Here is a 27,241-nt window from a genome sequence, read left to right on the forward strand (position 1 = left end):
TTCTGTTACACGTGATTTGCCCTATGTTTTCTGTTACACGTGATTTGCCCTATGTTTTCTGTTACACAAGATTTGCCCTATGTTTCTGTTACACATGATTTGCCCTATGTTTCTGTTACACAAGATTTGCCCCATGTTTCTGTTACACATGATTTACCCTAAGTTTCTGTTACACGTGATTTACCCTATGTTTCTGTTACACATGATTTACCCTATGGTTTCTGTAACACAAGATTTGCCCCATGTTTCTGTTGAACATGATTTGCCCTATGTTTCTGTTACACGTGATTTGCACTATGTTTCTGTTACACATGATTTGCCCTTTTTTCTGTTACACGTGTTTTGCCCCATGTTTCTGTTACACGTGATTTGCACTATGTTTCTGTAAAACATGATTTGCCCTATGTTTTCTGTTACACGTGATTTGCCCTATGTTTCTGTTGAACATGATTTGCCCCATGTTTCTGTTACACATGATTTGCCCCATGTTTCTGTTACACATGATTTGCCCTATGTTTCTGTAAAACATGATTTGCCCTATGTTTTCTGTTACACGTGATTTGCCCTATGATTCTGTAACACATCATTTGCTCTATGTTTCTGTTACACATGATTTGCCCCATGTTTCTGTTACACATGATTTGCCCTATGTTTCTGTTACACATGATTTGCCCTATGTTTTCTGTTACACATGATTTGCCCTATGCTTTCTGTTACACAAGATTTGCCCCATATTACTGTTACACAAGATTTGCCCCATGTTTTCTGTTACACAAGATTTGCCCCTATGTTTTCTGTTACACGTGATTTGCCCTATGTTTCTGTTACACAAGATTTGCCCTATGTTTTCTGTTACACATGATTTGCCCCATGCTTTCTGTTACACAAGATTTGCCCCATATTACTGTTACACAAGATTTGCCCCATGTTTCTGTTACAGAAGATTTGCCCTATGTTTTCTGTTACACGTGATTTGCCCTATGTTTCTGTTACACATGATTTGCCCTATGTTTTCTGTTACACGTGATTTGCCCTGTTTTTTGCTACACATGATTTGCCCTATGTTTTCTGTTACACATGATTTGCCCTATTTTTCTGTTACACAAGGTTTGCCCCATGTTTTCTGTAACACATGTTTTGCCCTATGCTTTCTGTTACCTGTCTGGCCTTGTAGGCCCCGGTGTAACCTGCGTGTCTCGTGACAACGCGATAAATGTTCCATGTGTGCCAAACAAGGTCCGTACTAGTTGTCTATAGATTGTGTGCACATGCAACAAGATGGTCCCGTCGTTCCTGCAGGTATTGTTAGTGGTAATTTGTGTTTCATTTACAAACACCACACAAGGAACATCTAGTTTCTATGGGAAACCAGTATTCGGTTCGAAAACTCCTTATTTCTGGGAGCGAGATACTAACGAGACTATCGGCGTTGACTCTGGTATGACCATAACCCACAACGGAAAAACATGTACGGCAATATACGTGGATGCTTTATTACGTCATGGCGTCCGATATCCGAAGTCATCCTATATAGTGAATATGGATTCTATTGTTCTTAAACTGCGGAGCTTGTCGCTTGCCACACAGCATCCCTTCATTATAACATGTGGGTCAACAGGTTCCCTTTGGAGTTGAACGGACAGCTCTCCATTTAAGGTCACCAGGAACAATACACTCTAGGTAAACGATTCCTTTCCCGCTTCCAGTCTCTCTTACAGTCTGACCGGATCCAATACTTTGCTACATACAAGAAGAGAACACAAGACAGTTCCAAGCTCTTTGAACAAGGTGTAACGGGACGACAGATGAGTGACGATTTGAGCAACACTACCCAGCCAACCATAGACAATATCATGCTACGATTTTATGCCAATTGTGAGAAATATTCTGCTAATGTTCTTCACAACAATTCGGCGATAGAGGAGTACTTCAAATTCCAGCATGGCCCGGAGTTTACCGCAATGAAACAAGCAGTGAGCGACCGTATCACTGCTGGGCATATCAATCTTACCGTCAGTAAGTTAGTTTGAAACCTTGCCAGGAATAGACATGGTCGTTTAACATTCAAACATTGAAAACACTGTACCTGTACGCTTTGATAATGCTGTTTAACAAATCCTCATTACTGACGCGTTCCGGCTGGTCTTAAAATTGCTACAATCAAATATAGGACAATTACGAATGTTGTTTTAAATAAAATTGCAATCAAGACCAAGATGGACCACCCGAAAGCTCTTGGTAGGATTATTTAGAAGAGTTGTGTGTTAAGAATATGAAATTTTACACTAGGAAACATTTGTTTTTAATGATATTGTTTATTCAATTGAACAGACCCGAGGGCCCAATCACAGAATTGACAGCAATACAAACAAAGGTATATTAAGATATCACAGATACATATAAACAATTATAGAAGATGTGCAACATTCGTAACATAAGAGAGAAATACACGAAACGTAAGGCTCATTTAAAACACGCTGTCCTTAAGGCGAGATTTAAAAGAAGGCAACGTACAATTAAATATACCTCCTAAGTCACCGGCGTCTCTGTTAAAAGATATTACTACACGAATAATTGTACTAGATTCCAAGATTGATCCTACAAGACGAACAAACAAATTGTAAAACTCCAGAAGAACGTTAACATCTTCTAGGGACTAAAGTGTTACGTAGGACGAGCGTCGAGCAGTTATAAGGGAAATGACACAACAAGTCGTGTTAGCAACAGTTAACAATTTATTTACAACATGTAAACAATCACACGCACTCTCAACCAAGTTTCACACCAAAATAATTTAAAGTCACTAAAGTCTGCTCTACCAATCATAATATTGGTTCACAACCCCCAAAACGGTCACCCGCCTAGCTGGGTACAACGTCAGCTGCATCTCTTCATGCTAAAGGTTCCCGACAGCAGTCGGACCACCGGAAATAGCGTCCACACAGGATCACCACACAATAACTTCAAGTTACACAAATAAAAGTGTGCCTCAGCACAACTCCTGACACCGTAGAGATGGGTACAACAGACCCTCACAACCAATTCACAAGATTGTGTCACACGGCTCAATCAACGTTACCACAAAGGTCGCCTCATGACCTATCCCGAAGCTTTGGGTAATCTAGCTGACCTTCCTGTCTGAAGGTCCAGGCGCTGGTATTCCCTTGCTCTATGATAGGCCCTGGCAGAGGTCTCTCACATGTCGTTGTTGTGACCGGTATTGGGAGCTTAAATATAAGAATACAATATATCTAACACTTTCACTCAAATAGACTTTCTTAATTAGATCAATATATTTCATAATAATATTTATCACCATAAATCACATAATTACCAACAGAAACTAGATTAATTAATATCATATACAACAAACTACCATATCAAAAGTAATACGATACTATACTAGCATGTGCAAGCTCAGAAACCTAAGTACTATCCTGCAAATAATAAACTCTAATATACGGTCGCTCACGGCTTCCATACATTTTTCAACCACGCGTACATTCTCACCTGAGTAACATTCAAATATATAATATGCATATTAAACATCCAATATCCTAAAATATACATATACCTAACTGAAGTATCGATATACATAGCAAATTACAACAACGTATTCCAACATATGTACTTTAAATACTTCTAACACATTACAATAACAATGTTACATAACAATGAGCTGCACGTTCTAACGGACGTTCACCATAGATATTTAACCTAAAAAGGGCTAGAGAATAGTAAAATAGAAACAAATTACAAAGACACACTTACCACAGTCTGTTATCTGTGCCTGAATAATTAGTGTCCCACTACTACCACAGTAAAACTCGGGGAACACACCTCGTGCGTACCGGTCCGAGAAAACACACGGCCGACATTTTCACGCACCTACCTGGTCACACCTCGTAGTACGGTGGCCCGTATAGAACAAAGACAACACCGCACGAACACATATAACATGAATATACATACGACGTAACATAAAGTACCTATCTTTTCTAATAAGAACGGACAATAAAAATCGAAGCATTTGCAAACCTTTGGATACAACATTTTTGACATGATAAGAAAAGTTAAAATTGTCAGAGATCCAGGCTCCTAGGTTTTTAACATGACTTTGGATAAGATATGCCCTCCCATCATGTAAGAGTAGAGAAAAGAAGAGAGTTTTGAAGTAAAACTTATGGAACCACATTTACCGTAAAACAAATTTTATTAGGCTAAACAGTAGTTTGATTACCTCGGTTGTCTTGGTTTTGACAGACTCTTTCTTAGTGAGTCTATAATGTATGTATATCCGTGAATTGGCAATATGTCAGAAAATTCTTCCGAATAAAATAGAAAGACGTTGCGCTTCGGTCAAATATACCGTACTATGTTATAAGCCATTTACTGTTAAACTGAAAAATATCCTTTTTAATATAGGTTATTCAAATTAAACTGTAACTGTCGAATTTCTGGCGGGAAAAAATCGTGATATCGGATTCCATAGTTTCACTTTGAAATGACAACAAGACAATGTTTGGGAAAGTGCACGCTAAGCATACAGCTGTATCTAATCCATTAACGAGTTGGCATTTTCTCTGGAATTTGGTCGTAATAAATTTTAGTAAGATATCATTAGCCGAACTTATGTAATCATATTATTGTCTTTTAAGTAAGAAGTTATATTGACGATTTGACTTGCGTCACTATATAATACTAATTGTTTTGAACTAAGAATTGAAATGGGAAAACTACTAAAACAATAAAGGGCTTCTCCAGTCCACAACCTACATTCCCTACATGCAATAACGTCAAATGATATTTTAAGTCAACCCTCATTGTAGTTTAGATTATATGATTTTGTTGGCAATTCATTGCAGGTGAAGTCATGACTATTTACCAATATTGCGCTGTTGAACTGGGCTTGTTCAAGTCCTCTGACTGGTGTTCCTTCTTTACTGAAGAGGATTTAGAGGTTATAGACTACGAACATGATTTATACGTAAGGGATACTTTGTTGATTGTACTTTGTTAAAATCCTGAGTCACTCACCAGATGTAATATCTAAACGAATCTTAAGTATTATGTATCTATTGTGCTGATCTTTTCTGTGACTGACTTACAGAACTACTGGAGGAAAGCGTACGGCCACACAATTAACAGCGAGATCTCCTGTCCAATGTTTGCCGATGCGTTTGGGAACATGGACAAAGCTATCCAGGCAGATAGGGAAGGGCACAAATAAAATGTTTTTGTTATTTGGTTAGGAAAGGACGTAAGTAAGAAGGACGTTGTAAAACTCTTCGTTATCCGGAAACGGAAGGACGTCGGTAAAACTCTTTGTTATCCGGATAGGCAAGTACAAAACTGTCTGTCATCCGGATACAATTTGTTCCTAATCAATCAAATAATATCGTTGACCACGTCCTATCTTGGTGTGGAGCCTTCCGTAGATTTTTGTTAATATATAGCATTGATTCTATTAGATTATCCTGACAAAGTAACGTCAGATGAAGATCTGAGGTGAATGTATGCTATTCGAGGAGGTTACTCGGGAAAGATTATATTATGGATTGCCCTGTTCTGTTATGGTGATGTTATGGGTTAAAACACTTACACCCCAATGATCTGGTTAGCGAAAGCAGAAATGAACCTAACAGCTAAGCGAACTTTTGTTCGTTATATACACAGCAATGAAGTCTTGATTTCTCTTTTTTTGTAGCTACACGGTCGGAACGTTCAGGTTTGGACATGCCGAGACTCTACTTCCCATTTTCAGCGCGCTCTCCCTCTTCCATGACGACACACCTCTCTTGGCAAGCAACTACAACGTCCATCGTAACCGAACGTTCCGGACCAGTAAAATATCGCCATTTTCTGGTAATATATATCCGGTCCTTTACAAGTGTGGGGACGGTCTCGGGGATATATACCTGAAAATGTTCGTGAACGAGGTGGAGACTCCACTCCCTGCGTGTGGTTACAAACTTTGTCCTTACTACCTACTGAAGAGCGTCTACAGTGACCCAATTAACAACTGTAGGTTTGACACGTTATGTCACAATGTCCACTCCACTATACCATCGCCTGTAGTTGGATAATGAAATCATTGTTCGAGTAATGTGTGTGAATTACTTCATTACCATGGCAATACAATATATTGTTTCGTGTTATCTGAGGTACCTTTTGATAGTTATTTCTTTGCATGATATAAAAAAATCAATGAGTCTTTCTCTTTATCATTTTATCTGATAGCATTAAACAGACCCATTATTTTATTTACATCATCGGAATACTTACCTATATTCCGGGTATATGATATGAAAATGAAAACAAATATGCATGGATATGTTTGCAAGAGAATATATACCAGTGAAGTGGCGTGAGGCTGGAAAACTACAGCAAGAAAAAATAATCGGAATTGACAAGAGAAAAACGCCAGGAGCGATTTTTGAAGAATAGTTAATATATAGCTTCACGAACCAGCCCAAACATAATAAAGAAAACAGCAACGTGTGAACTATTCATCAAAATCGATAAAAACAAGACCACAACATGAAAAACGATAGAACTAAAAAAAAAAAGAAAAAAAAATTCTTGCATAAATGTAGAAAGAAAACAGGACTCGTGGTAAGCATCTTATGTTTCATACTATAAATCACGTGTAATTACTATTACGATGTCGATATGAGAACTGGGATCATGACCATCAGGCGTATCAACGTACATCTCAGATTTAATATTTCTGAATACCATCACAATCACAACCATAATACTAAACATGACAGCCATACTACTTGCACAGCCTTATCTCGAAACCCGGTGTTCATACCATTAGGACCAATACATCAATATCGAATCAATTTCATCATACCAACACCAACAGAGTGTCCCACTGATTATGACAATAGCCTTGTAGGATTCGAAGTCACCAAGCTCAACAAAGGCATTGTCAGCCTTAAATTCAATGCTTATCATGATTTCATCCAAAGTTTAATTGAACGTGCCGTGTTTTACAAACCAGTCTATAGTCCAAGGCCATATATTTCTATCGGAATATTTCTCTGTGAAAATTATTTCCTCAAACAGGAAGAGGGAAGTTTACCTTAAACTTGGAATGGGATATGGAGGAGAAATAAAATTCTATCTATACAATTTTATAAACCTTCTGGAAGAGTTTTTACACAATCAACATTCGATATATTGCATTTCTGGAGTGTACAATATCCCAATACGAATATTGTCATAACCATGGTTATGACAATAGGCTTTTGGGATTCCCAGTCACCAATCTCGGCAAAGAAACTATCAGCCATGACTTCAATGTTAATCGTGATTTCTTCCACGACCATAATTTGTTTTCAGAATAATTCTCTAGGAAAATGATTTACTCACACCGTTGACCGAAGGTTAAACTAGTTTCCGGTGCGGATTTATGAAATAAGTCGCCACATTTGAGCTTTTGCACTTATTTATACATGTATATATTTATATATTTGTATAATATCCCGATAGGAACCTCACACAGATTCAATAGTACTAAGAATGGTAGTAAGAAGTTTGAATGAAGAAAAACTTGAGTAACGTGTTAGTGACGCTGTTGGAACTCATTACGTTATTACATACAAATCATTGGAATAGTTTATTTCCAGTTTAGACACACGTGCCTATTTCTGTTACACATGATTTGACGTTTTGTGTTATCTGTTACCTCTCTGACCTTGTAGGTCAAGTTATAACCAGCTTGTTTCGTCACAACGCGATAAATGTTCCATGTGCGTCAAACAAGGTCTTAGTCGGTACAAGTTGTCTATAGATTGTGGGCACATGCAACAAGATGGTCCCGTCGTTCCTGCAGGTATTGTTGGTGGTAATTTGTGTTTCATTTACAAACAGCACACAAGGAACATCTAGTTTCTATGGAAAACCATTATTTGGATCGAAAACTCCTTATTTCTGGGAGCGAGATGTTAACGAGACTATCGGCGTTGACTCTGGTATGACCATAACCCACAACGGAAAAACATGTACGGCAATATACGTGGATGCTTTATTACGTCATGGCGCCCGATACCCGACGTCATCCTATATAGTGAATATGGATTCTATTGTTCTTAAACTGCGGAGCTTGTCGCTTGCCATACAGCATCCCTTCATTAACACGTGGGTCAACAGGTTCCCTTTGGAGTTGAACGGACAGCTCTCCATTTTAGGTCACCAGGAACAATACACACTAGGGAAACGATTCCTTTCCCGCTTCCAGTCTCTCCTACAGTCTGACCGAATCCAATACTTTGCTACATACAAGAAGAGAACACAAGACAGTTCCAAGCTCTTTGAACAAGGTGTAACGGGGCGACAGATGAGTGATGATTTGAGCAACACTACCCAGCCTACCATAGACAATATCATGCTACGATTTTTTGATAACTGTGACGAATACTCAGCAAGTGTCCTTAATAACGATTCGGCGATAGCGGAGTATTTCAAATTTCAGCAAGGTCCTGAGTATACTGCAATGAAACAAGCAGTGAGCGACCGTATCACTGCTGGGCATATCAACCTTACTATCAGTAAGTTATTTTATAATTGTTACTTGTCCCAACCTCGTCGCCTCGACACAATTACAAACAAAACTGGATTTGATCAAATTAAAAACACGGGATTTCCATCCAGGGTAAAATTTTTATCGTTCTTACGGTCGCTTTAATACCTTTTACCTACATTTTCTCTTCGTTTTCTCTTCGCTTCCATATTCTAACCGGTCATTTGACTTTGAACCGTGACCTTGACCTTGAACTTCGAAAGTGAAGGTCAGCGAGTTTTGTAGTCATTCATGCTATATACGTGCTAATTTTCAAATCTGTAGGTGTCAGAGTATTGGAAGAAAATCATCAGCAAATGAGGTGATGTTTCACATAGGTTTACCTCGGTTTTCTTGGGGAATTAACGTTTGGAATAGGCTCTGCATTTATACGAGAATGAAAAATGTTAGGTATTAAGATTTGGAAAAAATGCGTATGTTCCTATTAAAAATAGAATGCGTAGTAATCAAATCGGGTGGAAGGGATTCCCAAGCGGGGGTTTCCCTGTCCACTGCATATCAAGGTCACTGTTTGAAGGGAGATAGCTCTCATATTTCACGTGTCGTGAAGGAGAATAATTGGAACAATATAATATGTGTAAGTACTGTCATTTTGGACAAAATATCGGAATTTCAAATCTTCATTGCCTGTACCGTGTGATTTATTTATTTGTCATATACCTTTACTTATACAGGATCGAACACATAATTATGATATGCTACTTTTTCTTGAAGACATTTCCCATTTTGCCTGACAAGGGTCACTAACACCAACACAGACACCGACTTCGATGTTTGGGAGATATCTCGAGATATAAACTAACCATATCTTGATTTGATTAAACCATATTCACACACAGGTTCTGATGTTGGATAATGCAGTATACATGCTTGATAGCACAGGGCGTTTGCACAAAACTACAATTCATAATGCGGGTTTATATGCGTGCGTGTGTGATACATATGCATGTAATGAAAATAATTCATGTGGACTGTAGGTTCGGAATCTCTCCCGGTGCATGAGAGGGATATGTCTGAACTCAAGAACATAGTGTTATCCCGTTCCTTAAGACAACCTGACATTTGATGCAGATGCTAATAAATACGAAATGTATTTTATATTACTCCAGTGAAGTCTAAAATTAACATGAATTTGTTTTTACACAATTTAAGAAATTACTGTTGATTGTGTGTGATGGAGATATTTTGTCCGCAATTGCCTGTGGATCGTACACTTAGTGTATGTGTTACTCCGTAACGTATACCTGTTTCAGGACAACACTGTCAGAAGACAGTCTACTCGAATCATCCTTAACTCAGAGACACATTTCTGTCTATGCTTATTAGTTGACAACTGAAGATGGACAGATTTACTGGTAGACCTACATTTTCCCTTTGCTTTCCTAACGCTTTCCTTCCTTTCCCTTCTTGGACTGGTCATTTGACTAATGTGACCTGAAGCTTCGAAGGTCAACGTCAACATCTATTTACATGACTTTTTCAGCCAGCAATATGAGATGCTGTAGATGTTTTAATCATCAAGTCTGTATGTGTCAAGAGTAATGAAAACATTTGAGATGCGTTCTTTTTCAAAGTGCCGTATTTGCGTTATTTTTAACGATTTTGCCTTGAAACGTTACATACATCTTCAATAGAACATTTTCTTTTATATATGATCAAAATAAACAGTTTTAAAAAGGATTTGAAATTTTCATTTTTGATCATTTTACCTCGTGACCTTTATTTGTCCTCGTACATATTTTCTTAAAATATGTTACGGAGAAAATTTAGCCCGACCATGACCTACGCAATGCACTGAACGTGAAAAGAATAGAACGAACTGACAAAGAACTTGATTCGAAGGATTTAATCTTTTTTATTTTTACTTTTTACATTATTTGACCTTTGTGACTTTGAATAAAGGTCAAGGTAAATGAAAAACGATAACTTTTGAAGTGTTATATCTCTGTCATTTTTTATCCGATGATCAATGAATTTGCACATTCCAACTAAGTAAAGCATGCTCTTTGATATGCGATGACAAAATTACTCAATTGGTGACTTTGATATTTGACCTAATTTTGACCTCATAGCGAGGTCTTGACCTTGACACATTCTCCCATAATATGTCACTGAGAAAAGTTAGCCATGACCATGATTTGACCATTAGATCTGTGACCTTGACCTTTTATCCTATGGTCACCAAAATGTTAGGATGAAAGCTCGCAGTTCTCTATCAGGCACTTAAATATGTTTTATCTGTTTTTGTTTTTGAATGAAGTGTTTACAAGAGGTGTTAAGAATTATAATTAGAAGAAAAAACATAACGAAAACAAAAACAATTGAAATGGAAATTATACTATTAACACAAAAGGTCCATCACAGTTCCTCGGTGAAGGAGAGGTTGACGAATACTGTCCTAACTTACAATATGTATATACCAGCTTTCAGCATCCGCCAAACCCAAACTAATGGCCCAGATATTGTCCCTTTAGGATGAAGAGCTTGCTCCCTTCCTTGGCCTGTTGTTGATCTGTAGATGTCCGTAGATCAAGTATGGGGAGGCAGTACCCCTTAATGGACTTCACCAAAATGAATGGCACTACTTCGTCATTTAAAATGATACTGTTGTCCCCAGGTTAATGCTTGTACCATTAGCTCCTTGAAAATATGATCATACTATCAGTGGGCCCGAGATATCTGCTATGACCGAGTTTCACTATTGACAGGTGGTATTTCCTATAGAGTTTGTTATTTGCCCCCACTGATGTCCCCTTATACAATTTCACATCCCTTAGACAAGATGTTCTGACTGGAGAGGAGACCAGCTTCGCCGGACCCTCGCCAAGAACATCATCCTGATCATTATGGAATCCCCTCCCAGGTACGAAATCATCTGTCATCACGAGAGAACTGTTTAACTCATGAAATACCTTGCTGGCACTCTCTCGTGCTATTTGACCTATATCACCCTCACTGGTTGGATGAAGGTCAGTCGATCCAACCACTACTGGTGTAAAGAGTTCTTTGTGTCGTTCCCTAGTTGTGCAGCATGTCTCAGAGATTTTGTACAGTCCTTGATGTAGTGCCCTTCCTGCCCGCAGTTGTAGCAGTTAAATGATATATTTGAAGTTGGGGAACTTGTCCTACTTTTATTCATTGTAGCCTGCAACAACAGGATTATTTTGTTTAATTTGTCGTTAGTTGTGTCCTCACTTCCTCTGACAACCTGTCGTACACTAGGAGGTTCAACCTCTTCCTCGTCACAAATATTTGCCAAATGTTGCCATCTTAGGTGGTGAAGGTCCCCTCGGTGTTAATCATAATCTGTTGGTTGCATGCTTTCCACCCCTGCTTTATTTGAAACCACTCCTTTGGGCACGAGGAACACCATCGGTCGTCTTCGGTAAAGCACCTTGGAAACTGTCCCGAAAAAGCCAGCCCCCTTGTCTGCGCGTATCTTCAGGACTGCCGCTGTCATTCTGTGTGGCCATGTGCGTGTTTACTAGTTTTCATTACAAGGGATTATAAAACAAATTTATAGAAATATACTAAATCAGCTCAGAAATACTATGCTTAGAAGTTCCGGGCACAGTAGAATAGAATTTATATTCTATAAGACGAACACAAAAAACCACATATTCTCTATATAGGAGATACTCTAAAAACAATATGGCGACTATCGGTGATAGCACGAGTAAACACAATAGTCAATTTTAACAATAATAAACGTCAGTATGGGAACAAAATGCACGAGTCAGGCTCTGTTTGGGTTTTTGATACAGATCTTATGTATTTGTATTACAATAAAAAGCTCATACCTCCAGATACAAACCTTTTGCCGTAGTTCAAAATAGTTGATACTTTAATCACGTTACGGGAAGTCAAGAGATAAAGGGTCTCGTCAGGACGTGTCTAAAGTCCGGAGGCGGCGGACCTGATATGCAGAATTACTTAAAAAGGCACACAACTTAATCAGTCAGTCAGCTGGTGTTTTACCTGAAAGGCCCCGAGGAAACTGTGTTTCTTAGGTTTGTAGCTGTTTTCTCGAGTAAATAACATATGAAATGGATATCACCTATATGAGAGAATAAAGAGTAGGGGGCATCAGATTTGGAAAATCAAAAATATATACTCCTACTGAAAATAGTAGGATTCGAGGTGTAAAAAGTCGGGAATTCCCAAGGTGGGGGTTCCCCAGTGCACTGTTAATGTCAGGATCACGGTCTTTCGAGTACCCATGTGCTCTTACATGACATTAAACCTACAACAACAACAATATTTATCCGATAGAAAAAAAAAATCAAACTTTGATTCGATATAAATTTCAAATCATTTGTACTTCAAACGAGCGAATGATGGGATGGAGTCACTAGCAATACCATATAGTAAAATATTTGATAAAAATCAAAACTAAACTATAGTACCTACCCATCTACATTATGTTATTCATTTCGACCTGTTTTAAGTTTCCTTCAGGCATAAAGAATGCAGGCCTTTCGCATCACTGACTTGTCCTAGAAGAACAAAACAGCTGCATGATCTTCTACTGTATCCCAGATCTAGGACACGGACGAGGTTACATAGCCCTAACCATCCCTGATTGTGAATAGACAAAACTATTCCCTAGGTATATGTTGGATTGTCATTCCCTGGTTGTTTATTGCAGGTGAAATCCTTGTTATCCATCAATATTGCACTTTAGAACTGGGCTTGTTCAAGTCCTCTGACTGGTGTTCCTTCTTTACTGAAGAGGATTTGGAAGTTATCGATTACGGAACTGATTTATATGTAAGTAAATCATTTGCATGTTTAATCTAAAACCACAAAGATGTATCAAGGAAAACATCCTTGATGTCGCAGCACTACTATTTATTATCGAACTTTTGAATGACTTTCAGAACTACTGGAGGAAAACATATGGTCATGTTATAAACAGCGAGATCACGTGTCCAATGTTTGTCGATGTCTTCGGGAACATGGACAAAGCTATCCAGGCGGCCCGGGAAGGACGCAGGTAAAAGTCATTGTTATCCGGATGTGTGAGGACGCAGGTAAAGGTCTTTGATATCCGGATAGGGAAGAATGTAGTTAAAAACTCTTTGTTATCCGGATAAAGAAGAACGCAGATAAAATCTCTTTGTTATACAGACAGGGAATGGCGTCGGAAAGGACGTAAGTACAGACTCTGTTATCCGGAAAGGGAAATGTGTAGGTGAAAAAACTCTTAACCGGGTAGGGTAGGGGTAGGTAAAATCTCTTTGTTACCCGGATATGGATTGACGTAGGTGAAACCTCTTTGTTATCCGGATTGGGAAGAAGTAGAAACAAAGGTCATGATCCTTGTTATCCGGATAGGAAAGGATGTCTCTTATTCTGATAGGGAAGGACGTTGGTAACATTTATCTCTTATTCTGATAGGAGTACGTAGGTAACATCAATCTCTTATTCTGATAGGGGAGGACGTAGGTAACATCTATCTCTTATCCTGATAGGGGAGGACGTAGGTAACATATATCTCTTATTCTGATAGGGAAGGACGTAGGTAACATTTATCTCTTATCCTGATAGGGGAGGACGTAGGTAACATCTATCTCTTATTCTGATAGGGAAGGACGTAGGTAACATCTATCTCTTATTCTGATAGGGGAGAACGTAGGTAACATCTATCTCTTATTCTGATAGTGGAGGACGTAGGTAACATATATCTCTTATTCTGATAGGGGAGGACGTAGGTAACATATATCTCTTATTCTGATAGGGGAGGACGTAGGTAACATCTATCTCTTATCCTGATAGGGGAGGACGTAGTAACATCTATCTCTTGTTCTGATAGGGGAGGACGTAGGTAACATACACCTCTTATTCTGATAGGGGAGGACGTAGGTAACATCTATCCCTTATTCTGATAGGGGAGAACGTAGGGTAACATCTATCCCTTATTCTGATAGGGGAGGACGTAGGTAACATCTATCCCTTATTCTGATAGGGGAGAACGTAGGTAACATCTATCTCTTATCCTGATAGGGGAGTACGTAGGTAACATCTATCTCTTATTCTGATAGGGGAGTACGTAGGTAACATCTATCTCTTATTCTGATAGGAGAGAACGTAGGTAACATCTATCTCTTATCCTGATAGGGGAGTACGTAGGTAACATCTATCTCTTATTCTGATAGGAGATAACGTAGGTAACATCTATCTCTTATTCTGATAGGGGAGTACGTAGGTAACATCTATCTCTTATTCTGATAGGAGAGAACGTAGGTAACATCTATCTCTTATCCTGATAGGGGAGTACGTAGGTAACATCTATCTCTTATTCTGATAGGGGAGGACGTAGGTAACATTTATCTCTTATCCGGATAGAGAAGGACGTTGGTAGAAACTCTTTGTTATCCGGATATAGAAGGACTTTGGGAGAAACTCTTTGTTATCCGGATATAGAAGGACGCAGGTACAAATATCTTTGTTATCCGGATAGAGAAGGACGTTGGTAGAAACTCTTTGTTATCCGGATAGAGAAGGACGTTGGTAGAAACTCTTTGTTATCCGGATAGAGAGGGACGTTGGTAGAAACTCTTTGTTATCCGGATAGAGAAGGACGTTGGTAGAAACTCTTTGTTATCCGGATAGGGAAGGACGTTGGTAGAAACTCTTTGTTATCCGGATAGAGAAGGACATTGGTAGAAACTCTTTGTTATCCGGATAGGGAAGGACGTTGGTAGAAACTCTTTGTTATCCGGATAGGGAAGGACGTTGGTAGAAACTCTTTGTTATCCGGATATAGAAGGACGCAGGTACAAATATCTTTGTTATCCGGATAGAGAAGGACGTTGGTAGAAACTCTTTGTTATCCGGATAGAGAAGGACGTTGGTAGAAACTCTTTGTTATCCGGATAGAGAAGGACGTTGGTAGAAACTCTTTGTTATCCGGATAGAGAAGGACATTGGTAGAAACTCTTTGTTATCCGGATAGAGAGGGACGTTGGTAGAAACTCTTTGTTATCCGGATAGAGAAGGACGTTGGTAGAAACTCTTTGTTATCCGGATAGGGAAGGACGTTGGTAGAAACTCTTTGTTATCCGGATAGAGAAGGACATTGGTAGAAACTCTTTGTTATCCGGATAGGGAAGGACGTTGGTAGAAACTCTTTGTTATCCGGATAGGGAAGGACGTTGGTAGAAACTCTTTGTTATCCGGATAGAGAAGGACATTGGTAGACACTCTTTGTTATCCGGATAGAGAAGGACGTTGGTAGAAACTCTTTGTTATCCGGATAGAGAAGGACGTTGGTAGAAACTCTTTGTTATCCGGATAGAGAAGGACATTGGTAGAAACTCTTTGTTATCCGGATAGGGAAGGACGTTGGTAGAAACTCTTTGTTATCCGGATAGAGAAGGACGTTGGTAGAAACTCTTTGTTATCCGGATAGAGAGGGACGTTGGTAGAAACTCTTTGTTATCCGGATAGGGAAGGACGTTGGTAGAAACTTTGTTATCCGGATAGGGAAGGACGTTGGTAGAAACTCTTTGTTATCCGGATAGGGAAGGACGTTGGTAGAAACTCTTTGTTATCCGGATAGGGAAGGACGTTGGTAGAAACTCTTTGTTATCCGGATAGAGAAGGACGTTGGTAGAAACTCTTTGTTATCCGGATAGGGAAGGACGTTGGTAGAAACTCTTTGTTATCCGGATAGAGAAGGACATTGGTAGAAACACTTTGTTATCCGGATAGGGAAGGACGTTGGTAGAAACTCTTTGTTATCCGGATAGGGAAGGACGTTGGTAGAAACTTTTTGTTATCCGGATAGAGAAGGACATTGGTAGAAACTCTTTGTTATCCGGATAGGGAAGGACGTTGGTAGAAACTCTTTGTTATCCGGATAGGGAAGGACGTTGATAGAAACTCTTTGTTATCCGGATAGAGAAGGACACAGGTACACACATCTTTGTTATCCGGATAGAGAAGGACGTCCGTAAAAACTCATAAACTTATATTTCCGTGTCTTTGTACACATTTGTTATATACTGTATCTATTTCAAATGATCAGTTTTACGTCAAATCGATTCTTCTCCTTTATTAATACTGTGACATTTCTATTTGTTTTTAAATTCTACGCTTTGCTACATCTGGATACAGAGCCCGGCAATCACAGCCCCCAAATTAAGATTCCCTTACATCCTCGATTTTATAGTTAGGAATAAAAATTACAAACATTATAGCATATACATGTACATATCAAGAGCACTGGAGTACATAGTAGTTTATCCCTCCAATCAGCTATGAACTCTTTACTAAAGTGATCTTTCAATAGAGAAGGACGTCCGTAAAAACTCATAAACTTATATTTCCGTGTCTTTGTACACATTTGTTATATACTGTATCTATTTCAAATGATCGACTGCTATCTTTCAGTTGGGGTTAAATAACTTATCAGTTGTGATTTCTACTGTATCTTGTTATCCTGCCTCCACATTCATCGACAACAGTGGCGTCTCTCTATTTGTAGCTACACTGTGGGAACGTTCAGGTTTGGACACGCCGAGACTCTACTTCCCATTTTCAGCGCGCTCTCCCTCTTCCATGACGACACACCTCTCTTGGCAAGCAACTACAACGTCCATCGTAACCGAACGTTCCGGACCAGTAAAATATCGCCATTTTCTGGTAATATATATCCGGTCCTGTACAAGTGTGGGGACGGTCTCGGGGATATATACCTGAAAATGTTCGTGAACGAGGTGGAGACTCCACTCCCTGCGTGTGGCTACAAACTTTGTCCTTACTACCTATTGAAGAGCGTCTACAGTGACCCAATAAACAACTGTAGGTTTGACACGCTATGTCACAATGTCCACTCCACTATACCATCGCCTGTAGTTGGATAATGAAATCTTTGTCTGGTTGTTTGTTAAACATGACTCAGAAAATGCAAATCTCTGTAAATCATATTGTTTAACTGAACAAAAATTGACTTTTTGAATCCAAGACTTTTTATGCTTAATAAAACAATGCATATATTTACTCTCTTCCAAACGTACTTTACATGTTTATATTTTAGCGGTTATCCTATCTTAACACTTTTCGCGCTAGAAGCATTCAGCGAAATTATGATTTTATGCATTCTATTAGACATTTCTAACACAGCCTCAGACGCGAACTCCGAGACCGACTTCGACTCTTTGTGGGGTCATCTCAAAATGCTCAAACGAGGAATATGTTTTATCGTCAATTGAAATTATAATATTTGTGTCCGTGCAACACATATGATCAATGCTGGGTCATGAAAACTAAATTAATAAATCCCAACACACAAAATATGTTTAGGTATATATTTAATCGCTTTCAGAGGATTCCTCGAGACTTTTAATTTTGGGACATTTTTCGTTATAAATTTACTGAAGGCTTTTTGATATTTCATCATCAATGAGACCAGTTGCTCCTTCTTTTCCAAAATTTTGAAAATGATTTGCTAGGATTGGGTTCCTGGTCACCAAAATGATGCGCAAATTTTGACTTTTTTTTTTTTTTTACCAATCATGGATTTGGATTTTCAGGATAATTGTGTGATACTTGGAGACAAAATCTTTCCAAATGTTTATCCATTTACATCACCCTACAGACAACAGATTTTGCAAAGAAACATTAGGCAGCGTCTGCATTTTGAACAGTTACAGAGTAAAAATGGAGTATGCCAACAGAAAAATGAAAATTTACCGCGTAAACGGAATGCTGTGGCGCCCTCCTAGATGGTATATATCTTCCGTCGTCGACATTTGTGCTGCGTTTGCCGTACGACGCCAAAGACTATTTCGATAAAATAAGGCATGCGGTAAATTAAGCGTATTTTTTTCATTTATTTAAGATAGGAATATAAAGGCCAACAGTCTATGTCTATCATTATCATTTTCATTAATACATCTAAAGTTGATTGAGAATGTATTGCACCTCTTGCTCACTATAGAATCTCAGGTGATTCAAGGCCAGACCTCTCGGACCGTCTTCAAAATCCTATTGACAATAACAAGTGTAACTGTTCAAAATGTTCTTCAAATGTTGAAAATGAATAAAATATGCAAAACTATCTTAATGTTTTGGAATGTATCTATCGACTTATTTATTTATTATTCATTTTTTCATGATCGAACAAATATGACAAAATTCTATAGTATTTCGCTGTTTGGGCATTTTGAGATGACCCCCCAAACAGTCGAAGTAATTCTCGGTGTTCGCGTCTGAGGCTATGTTAGAAATGTCTATTAGTACTATTTCACAATATCTAGAAGTACTGTTTCACAATATCTGGCATCTACACTACAACCGCACACTTGTTTTCATCTAGGCGGCCGGGGTTCGATTCCCTGATCGGACATGAAAAGATATGGGGTTCAACCTTGTGGGTTTTCCCCGGGCACTATGGTTTCCTCCCACAGTAAGACGCCTCGCACGCTTCCATCCGGGCCAACAAGCGTGATTAATAGAAGTTAATATAAATCACAGTATACATTTTTTAAAACAGCGCCAATAAAAAGATGGCTGTCACTGCGGATGCCAGAGTCCTTGTTCCTGTGTTGGTATCAAGGTTTTCACAGACTTTATCAAAATCACAATTAACAAAATGTTTGTAATGTTCCTTCATCACTGTATAGGGACACATAGGGGCACCACACGCTGGGATGTCCACTTCCTCCTCGTTAACCATCATTCTCACCATGTAGTCTGTGCCACATTTGTACATAGTGGTGACCAGATTGGCAGAGAACGGGAGTATGACGCTAGATCGGAACTGGCGTCCGGCATTGGCCAGATAGTCCGACGCACGTAATGTATGGGACCCGTTAAACAGGCCCAGTGCAGTATACATGGAGAACACCGGCACCACATGCGTAAACCGGAACGAGGCTGAGGGTCTACAACAACAAGTTCATTACCATCAAACCACAACAGCATTGTTGCTTATTATATAAACAAATTGGTGTAGTAATGTATAATTTGCGAATCGATACGTTTGTCTGAAATTAATATTGAAATACTTAGTATGAGATCATGTTTTAGCGCAACATCATGTACAATAATATCGAATAGTGCAAGAGCACGTGCATATATTTACACCCTTAATGACATGCGCCATTTGAAGAAGCAACTAAAGCAAGTATGACTCTATGTGGTATCAGTAGCTCAGTTTGCTATATTCTACATAATTGTCATTATTGTTGTGTTACGTTACCTGTCGGATTCATCTGTTACCACTTTGTCCATCTGTTTGAACACGTGTTTGAAGAGTGGGCATGACATCTGGGATGTTATCTTGTATCGATAACCGCCTATTATGTTACTCTGTATAATCACAAAATATTACATAGCTATAAATAATTAATATTGTACATAATCTCTAATTTCATAATGACATCATAATAATATGACGTAATGCTTCTGTACATAACATCATGCTATTGCTATGCGAGAAATAGCCTGGACATCTGTAGCGAATCAAAGTTGTACAAGTTAGAAGGCAAAGACTATTTTACCTTAAGTATTACATCTGTAAATACTTCAGTGTATATCAATGTCAATTCGGAGCTGTTACAAACGCTTTGTGTACCAGGATTAGAATAATTAGAACGAGGCTTCTTGTTCAGATCGTGATTTCATGTTCTTAGAGAATATAAAAGACCGCGAAAATTCTCATACATGAGTCAGTTCTGAAAACGTGTTTGTTACGATCTGGTGGCACTATAACAGCGGAAGCTTCGAGTGATAAGTGATGGTATCATAGTCTTGGCTCGTGCGTCGCTCTTTTCGACCTGCGCAGGGTTTGGCGAGTGGCGCAAGGACGTATACAAGACTATGTGAAGTAGGCTATACATGAGTGGGATGTTATACAGCGGGCATCAAGGCGGTTATACGACCTACTCGTGCGTAGAATTGTGGTGGGCCAATTTGATGATGCTCGAGCGAGAAACGCGAGCACACCGCTAGATATTGCGTACGAACTTCCAAATTCTCTGAAGAAACAGGGCAACACCATTTGGGCATGGGAGTTAGAGGAACGCTTTTAAGAAGCGCACACGCGTGCGCGGAAACATACTGCTGGTGAATTCAACAACCATGATCGTTCTGTTTCATGGAAAAAAATTAGAGCTGGCGACGAAGTGTTTGTGTACTACCCTACCAAGAATGTAAGAATCAGCAAGAAGTTCACTTATTTTAGAAAAATCCGTATCGAGTATTTCGAAAGATCTCATTTTTTTATGGAGTCGACTGTGGTATCCGAGGAAAGCTACAAGTCGTCCATTGTGGCCACATGCGTCGCCATAAAAGGCAATTATTGCGCGGCGATGAACCAAGCAGTAATCAGCATGAGGAAGTAGGTCCCTTTAGAGGATTAGAAGAGCAAGAAAATGCAGTCATTCCTGTGTGTACCAAGATTATGATAAATTAGAACGAGGCTTCTTGTTCAGATCGTGATTTCATGTTCTTAGAGAATATAAAAGACCGCGAAAATTCTCATACATGAGTCAGTTCTGAAAACGTGTTTGTTACGATCTGGTGGCACTATAACAGCGGAAGCTTCGAGTGATAAGTGATGGTATCATAGTCTTGGCTCGTGCGTCGCTCTTTTCGACCTGCGCAGGGTTTGGCGAGTGGCGCAAGGACGTATACAAGACTATGTGAAGTAGGCTATACATGAGTGGGATGTTATACAGCGGGCATCAAGGCGGTTATACGACCTACTCGTGCGTAGAATTGTGGTGGGCCAATTTGATGATGCTCGAGCGAGAAACGCGAGCACACCGCTAGATATTGCGTACGAACTTCCAAATTCTCTGAAGAAACAGGGCAACACCATTTGGGCATGGGAGTTAGAGGAACGCTTTTAAGAAGCGCACACGCGTGCGCGGAAACATACTGCTGGTGAATTCAACAACCATGATCGTTCTGTTTCATGGAAAAAATTTAGAGCTGGCGACGAAGTGTTTGTGTACTACCCTACTAAGAATGTAAGAATCAGCAAGAAGTTCACTTATTTTAGAAAAATCCGTATCGAGTATTTCGAAAGATCTCATTTTTTTATGGAGTCGACTGTGGTATCCGAGGAAAGCTACAAGTCGTCCATTGTGGCCACATGCGTCGCCATAAAAGGCAAATATTGCGCGGCGATGAACCAAGCAGTAATCAGCATGAGGAAGTAGGTCCCTTTAGAGGATTAGAAGAGCAAGAAAATGCAGTCATTCCTGTGTGTACCAAGATCATGATAAATTAGAACGAGGCTTCTTGCTCAGATCGAGACTTCCTTTTATGACAGGATATAAAACACCGAGAGAAGTCCTATTCCCGGATCACTTCTGAAACCGTGTTTGATACGAGTAGGCGGAACTACTTACAGCGGAGGCTGTTACATAGGCTCGTGCGGCGCTCTTTTCGACCTGTGCAGGATTTGGCGAGTGGCGCAATAGCGTATACAAAGCTATGTGTAGTAGACTATACACGTGTGTGTATATCGCGCAGGTGTCTTGACTGGTTTACACAACTGTACACAGGACGCGGAGCGCTGTTATACAGGGGTCCTCGAGGCGGTTAGTACGACCTGCTCGTGCGTGGTGGTGTTACATCTACACAATAATGCACCGGCAATAAAAGCTACTGTATATATGTAGTTAGAGCTCATGTGTCAGAATAGACGCACGAGTTTTATGTAAGATAATAAAAAATAACTGTAAACATTACTAATTAAGGGTTTTAGATTAGGATAGTGTTGTCATCCGCATGTAAGCATGCACTGTGATAGGATTATCATTACAGACCTCTATACGTAAGCATGCACTGTAATAGGTTTATAAACAGTTGCAGACCTCTGTACATAAGTAGCACTGTAATAGGTTTATAGTTACAGACCTCTATACGTAAACATGCACTGTAATAGGTTTATAGTTACAGACCTTTATACGTAAACATGCACTGTAATAGGTTCATCGTTACAGACCTCTATACGTAAACATGCACTGTAATAGGTTTATAGTTACAGACCTTTATACGTAAACATGCACTGTAATAGGTTTATCGTTACAGACCTCTATACGTAAACATGCACTGTAATAGGTTTATCGTTACAGACCTTTATACGTAAGCATGCACTGTAATAGGTTTATAGTTACAGACCTCTATACGTAAGTATGCACTGTAATAGGTTTATCGTTACAGACCTCTATACGTAAGCATACAATGTAATAGGTTTATCGTTACAGACCTCTATACGTAAGCATGCACTGTAATAGGTTTATCGTTACAGACCTCTATACGTAAGTATGCACTGTAATAGGTTTATCGTTACAGACCTCTATACGCAAACATGCACTGTAATAGGTTTATCGTTACAGACCTCTGTACGTAAGCATGCACTGTAATAGGTTTATCGTTACAGACCTCTATACGTAAGCATGCACTGTAATAGGTTTATCGTTACGCAATTATTTAAGACATGATACACTTTTATTACTTATACATTACCCAGATATCCCCTGCGTAATCCATCACCTCCAGTTCCTGGAGGCTGAGGTAGTTACACCAATCCGATGTGTTGAAGAAGGCCAGCTCGTACACACATATCTTTTTTATCATCAAAACTTGATCTAGTAAACAGAACAATTAATGGGTCTCATCACGATAACACACAATATACGACAGGGTGTATAACATATGTAAAGAGTCTGGACATAAGCTAATTGATCACAAGGCACATTTGAACGAATCAGACCAGCAAAGCTTTATCGAAACAAATAAGGGAGATGAAAAAGAGGAGGATGACACCACAGAAAACAGTACAGATGAAGACCTAAATGTAGGACCAGATCAGACACAAAGAAAAGAATATAGGGTGAAAAGGGGGGGAACCAGAAACGGACACCACAAAACAAAACCTCATTGAAGAATTTCGGCTTCATGAGAGGAAGTAAGACCTGAGTACAATCGAGAGATCGTAGCAAATCGAACCAGAGATCTCCACCCTCTCCTCAAAAGCAGGGTGAAGGTAAAAAGGGAAAAAATGAAGAAGAAACGAAAAACAATTAATGCACACGGACAAACTGATTATGATGTTATTTATAGTACAGTAAACGACAAAAGAAATTGGGTAACCGAGACATTAAAAGTAATGAAAGCAATACTTAAACGGTGGCAAACCATATCACGTTCTGAAGAATCACGAAAAAACAAAAATAGGAAGGATAAACGTATTATGGTATATGTAAATAAAACGATTGGTAGAAAGTACCTAGTTAATTGTACTAATAAGTATTTCTATAACATTGATGTAAACAAATTCGAAAAGAGCTACTGCGAACGTTTGTGGCAAGACAAATGTAAACCGGACTTTGATACGTTAACACATATGTTTAATTTCATGCACAAATAAAATTGATTGATTACCGTTATAAAGTGTTTAAATAGAAGTTGTGACATTATATAATACCGTGTAAAATTATTCTACCAAGTTTGAGAATTCAAGAAAGTAATTTTTGTGATATTTGTAATGTTACCGAAGATTATACTCCTATTTTATACATATTTTATTTCATAGAATGGAAATATTTTAATGAGATATGGGACTTAGCATTTGAGATATTTCAAGAATTTGGTTATTGCATCAATATGAGTAAATTGCAGTATATTACGGGTATAAGGTTTATCAAAATAATTATAAGGATATGAATATTATACTCTGTTTGATTGGTTATACTATGTATAAAGAATATCATTTAAGTGAGCAGAAACGCAGAGTTAATGTTATGGCGGTATTTAAATTTGAACTAAAAATGTACAGCTAATATGCAAGAACAGGATAAGAATGCCCTGGATAAGAATACAGTATGAATGAGAAATATAATAATCAAGCATTAGGATGAAAAAAAAGGAACCTATTGACATCAGCAAATGTATAACATATCGATAATTATTAAGTAAAAATGGAAAACTTTATTATACACGTATAGATGGGTGGAGGAGTGAAACCTATGACTATGGGTCTGTCTATGTCCGTCAGTGTAAATCTGAGAGGATGTGTCTTAAGGTTGTCTTTGTATGTCTCTCTGAAAAACGAGCTGTTTGTATGTCTATGTGTATCTTAAGTATACCTGTCTTTCTATGAGTATCTGTCTGTCTGTGTTGATGCAGCTGACTTATAATTGAGCTGTATACAAGTCTTTGTGTAAGTTTGACTGAGTTTGCATTGTATATCTTGTCTGTAATTGTGTGGATCTTAAGTATATCTGTGTTTCTATGAGTATCTGTCTGTATATCTGTGTGTTTTTATTGGACTCTCAGTGAACTTTGTATTGGTCTTTATAACTATGTGTGACAGGGTTCGAGTCGGTCGGTGTCTGCCATGGTGTTTTTTATTGGACTCTCAGTGAATTGTGTGTTAGTCTTTATAACTATCAGTGACAGGGTTCGAGTCGGTCAGTGTCTGCCATGGTGTTTTTATTGGACCAACAGTGAATTGTGTGTTGGTCTTTATAACTATCCCTGACTGGGTTCGAGTCGGTCAGTGTCTGACATGGTGTTTTTATTGGACTCTCAGTGAATTGTGTGTTAGTCTTTATAACTATCAGTGACAGGGTTCGAGTCGGTCAGTGTCTGCCATGGTGTTTTTATTGGACCAACAGTGAATTGTGTGTTGGTCTTTATAACTATCCCTGACTGGGTTCGAGTCGGTCAGTGTCTGACATGGTGTTTTTATTGGACTCTCAATGAATTGTGTGTTAGTCTTTATAACTATCTGTGACAGGGTTCGAGTCGGTCAGTGTCTGACATGGTGTTTTTATTGGACTCTCAATGAATTGTGTGTTAGTCTTTATAACTATCTGTGACAGGGTTCGAGTCGGTCAGTGTCTGCCATGGTGTCTGTGTGTCCTATGTCTGTGTGTCTTTTTTTTTATTTTGTTTCTGTATAGCCGACGGACGGTGTGAATGAGCATTTTTGTACGTTTGTATGCATGTTAATGGTCAGAATTGTAAAGAGTCGAGATCTCTATTGACTTGAGCTAGTTTTGGTTTAGTGGATAGTCATAATATGTTAACTCTGAGTGAAACAGGACTTTATCAGCTAAAGATTTAAACACAACAGAGACAGCTTACCGATTGACAGGTTGGAGTGACCGCTCAGAACGGCGTTGTTGACTTTGGCCACAACGTCTCTCATTTCGGGTCCGGCAAGAAATTTGTGGTATTCCTCAAATGTCTTATCGTTGTTTAAGAGTTTCTGGTATGATTTACACGAGTCGTAGAAACGCAGCATGTTGTTGTCCAGAGTAGTCGTTGCCGAGACATGGGTGCCCAGCGCAGTATCTAACCCCTTCTGAAAAAACGTCACACTGTCTTTGGTCCTATCCTTATTAGACGAGTAAAACTTGATCCTGTCCAATTGATTATTCAAGAGACTTTGGTAACGAGAACCAAGTCTCTTGCCGAGAACGGCCATTTCCTGCTGGCCAAGAACAGACAATTGGGCTTCTTTCTCGACTGTGAACGCGCTAACCCAGTTCACCACGAATTGATCGATGCCATTTCCGTTACTTAACAGTTTGCGCAACTCGTACATCCCGTTAATTGATTCACGCAATGGGTATCGCGCACCATGTCTGTACAGTCCGTCCACATACACAGCATTACATGTCTGTCCTTTGTACTGTACGGACGCCAGGTCGGTCATATCCATGTGCTGCCTTGTCCACAGATAGGGAGTCTTCACACCGAACAATTCACGACCGAAAAAGTTATTTTCCGATTCCACAGGACCGCAGCCCATCATGGTGACCAAAGTCACCACAGAAATTGGCACTAATATGTCTCCTGCCATGTTTACTACGAACGGGTTTTAACACGGATGTTACAGATGCACGAAAACAGAAGCCCTGATGCTGATTTGCTGTTAGCCAGTTACACCCCGCGGTACCACGTTATACACGCATGTTCCGTACATACAAATTCAAGGTCAGACGAGTGTTGGCTGTTTCTGTTTGCGGAGATCTGAATTCATACATAGATTAACATGTCCATCTACATATGGCTAGTTCAAAGTACCACAATCGCTTCCATTTGTTAATTAAGTCGGACCATCTTTGTTTCCTCCAAATTGAAGAGCACGATAATACATCAAAAATAAAATACATAATCATAGAGACATTAGGTCATAGTTGTGTTTTGCGTCCTTCGAGATTTTTGAAACCTATCAGCCAACAAAGAAAAAAAAGACCCACAAAATCCCCCTGTTCACAAATTCTGGGTAGATTATTTATAGAATTATTAAGGTATGTGCTTCTGGATTCCATAATTAACCACCTGGGTTGGGGTGTGTTTTAATAGCCCTAACAGGACACGCAAATACTGTACCTGAACTAAACAAATACAGTCAAAAACTTTTTTTTTAGATTCTAACTTGCAAAAAAAAAATAACAAACTACAATTTCATGACACAAATTATGACTAGAATAATAATAATAATAATAAAACAAACAAACAAACAAGTGATCTGCTAAATGTCTTTTACAGGGATGAGGATGACTTATAAATACTATCTTTCAGAATTGTGTAAACAGTATCCCCTATAAAAATGAAGCTGAGCTAATGTTTTCCCCCTAGCTACAGCAGCCATAGGAACCTCAGGTTCTCAAA

General features: G+C 38.9%; 3 protein-coding genes across 3 annotated transcripts; 2 read left to right on the plus strand and 1 right to left on the minus strand.

Annotated features, from left to right (window-relative positions):
* Positions 1-1,691: 1,691 nt before the first annotated feature.
* On the plus strand, positions 1,692-6,141 carry LOC117339815 (multiple inositol polyphosphate phosphatase 1-like). Its single transcript, XM_033901528.1, has 4 exons — positions 1,692-2,016; positions 4,866-4,987; positions 5,111-5,220; positions 5,693-6,141. The coding sequence occupies exons 1-4, from the start codon at positions 1,806-1,808 to the stop codon at positions 6,084-6,086; spliced, it is 837 nt and encodes a 278-aa protein (XP_033757419.1). The 5' UTR covers positions 1,692-1,805; the 3' UTR covers positions 6,087-6,141.
* Positions 6,142-7,778: 1,637 nt separating this feature from the next.
* LOC117321782 (multiple inositol polyphosphate phosphatase 1-like) lies at positions 7,779-17,608 on the plus strand. Its single transcript, XM_033876348.1, has 4 exons — positions 7,779-8,558; positions 13,239-13,360; positions 13,471-13,586; positions 17,082-17,608. The coding sequence occupies exons 1-4, from the start codon at positions 7,823-7,825 to the stop codon at positions 17,458-17,460; spliced, it is 1,353 nt and encodes a 450-aa protein (XP_033732239.1). The 5' UTR covers positions 7,779-7,822; the 3' UTR covers positions 17,461-17,608.
* A 481-nt stretch (positions 17,609-18,089) lies between these two features.
* LOC117321789 (multiple inositol polyphosphate phosphatase 1-like) lies at positions 18,090-26,805 on the minus strand. Its single transcript, XM_033876363.1, has 4 exons — positions 25,706-26,805; positions 23,081-23,202; positions 19,800-19,909; positions 18,090-19,482 (listed from the first exon to the last, which is right to left on the minus strand). The coding sequence occupies exons 1-4, from the start codon at positions 26,424-26,426 to the stop codon at positions 19,083-19,085; spliced, it is 1,353 nt and encodes a 450-aa protein (XP_033732254.1). The 5' UTR covers positions 26,427-26,805; the 3' UTR covers positions 18,090-19,082.
* Between the last annotated feature and the right edge of the window lie 436 nt (positions 26,806-27,241).

Source organism: Pecten maximus, chromosome 1 (genome assembly GCF_902652985.1).
Source record: "Pecten maximus chromosome 1, xPecMax1.1, whole genome shotgun sequence".
In the NCBI taxonomy this organism is placed as follows: domain Eukaryota; kingdom Metazoa; phylum Mollusca; class Bivalvia; order Pectinida; family Pectinidae; genus Pecten; species Pecten maximus.

Bases quoted from the DNA above. Each gene is read 5' to 3' on its own strand.
- LOC117339815 (XM_033901528.1), top strand. From the start codon at position 1,806: ATGAGTGACGATTTGAGCAACACTACCCAGCCAACCATAGACAATATC. The intron at 4,988-5,110 runs GTAAGGGATACT...ACTGACTTACAG, and splicing joins ACTACGAACATGATTTATAC to AACTACTGGAGGAAAGCGTA. The intron at 5,221-5,692 runs GCACAAATAAAA...GAAGTCTTGATT, and splicing joins ATCCAGGCAGATAGGGAAGG to TCTCTTTTTTTGTAGCTACA.
- LOC117321782 (XM_033876348.1), top strand. From the start codon at position 7,823: ATGGTCCCGTCGTTCCTGCAGGTATTGTTGGTGGTAATTTGTGTTTCA. The intron at 8,559-13,238 runs GTAAGTTATTTT...TGTTTATTGCAG, and splicing joins GCATATCAACCTTACTATCA to GTGAAATCCTTGTTATCCAT. The intron at 13,587-17,081 runs GTAAAAGTCATT...CTCTATTTGTAG, and splicing joins GCGGCCCGGGAAGGACGCAG to CTACACTGTGGGAACGTTCA.
- LOC117321789 (XM_033876363.1), bottom strand. From the start codon at position 26,426: ATGGCAGGAGACATATTAGTGCCAATTTCTGTGGTGACTTTGGTCACC. The intron at 23,203-25,705 runs GTAAGCTGTCTC...TCTGTTTACTAG, and splicing joins TCACTCCAACCTGTCAATCG to ATCAAGTTTTGATGATAAAA. The intron at 19,910-23,080 runs GTAATGTATAAG...GTGATTATACAG, and splicing joins ATTACGCAGGGGATATCTGG to AGTAACATAATAGGCGGTTA.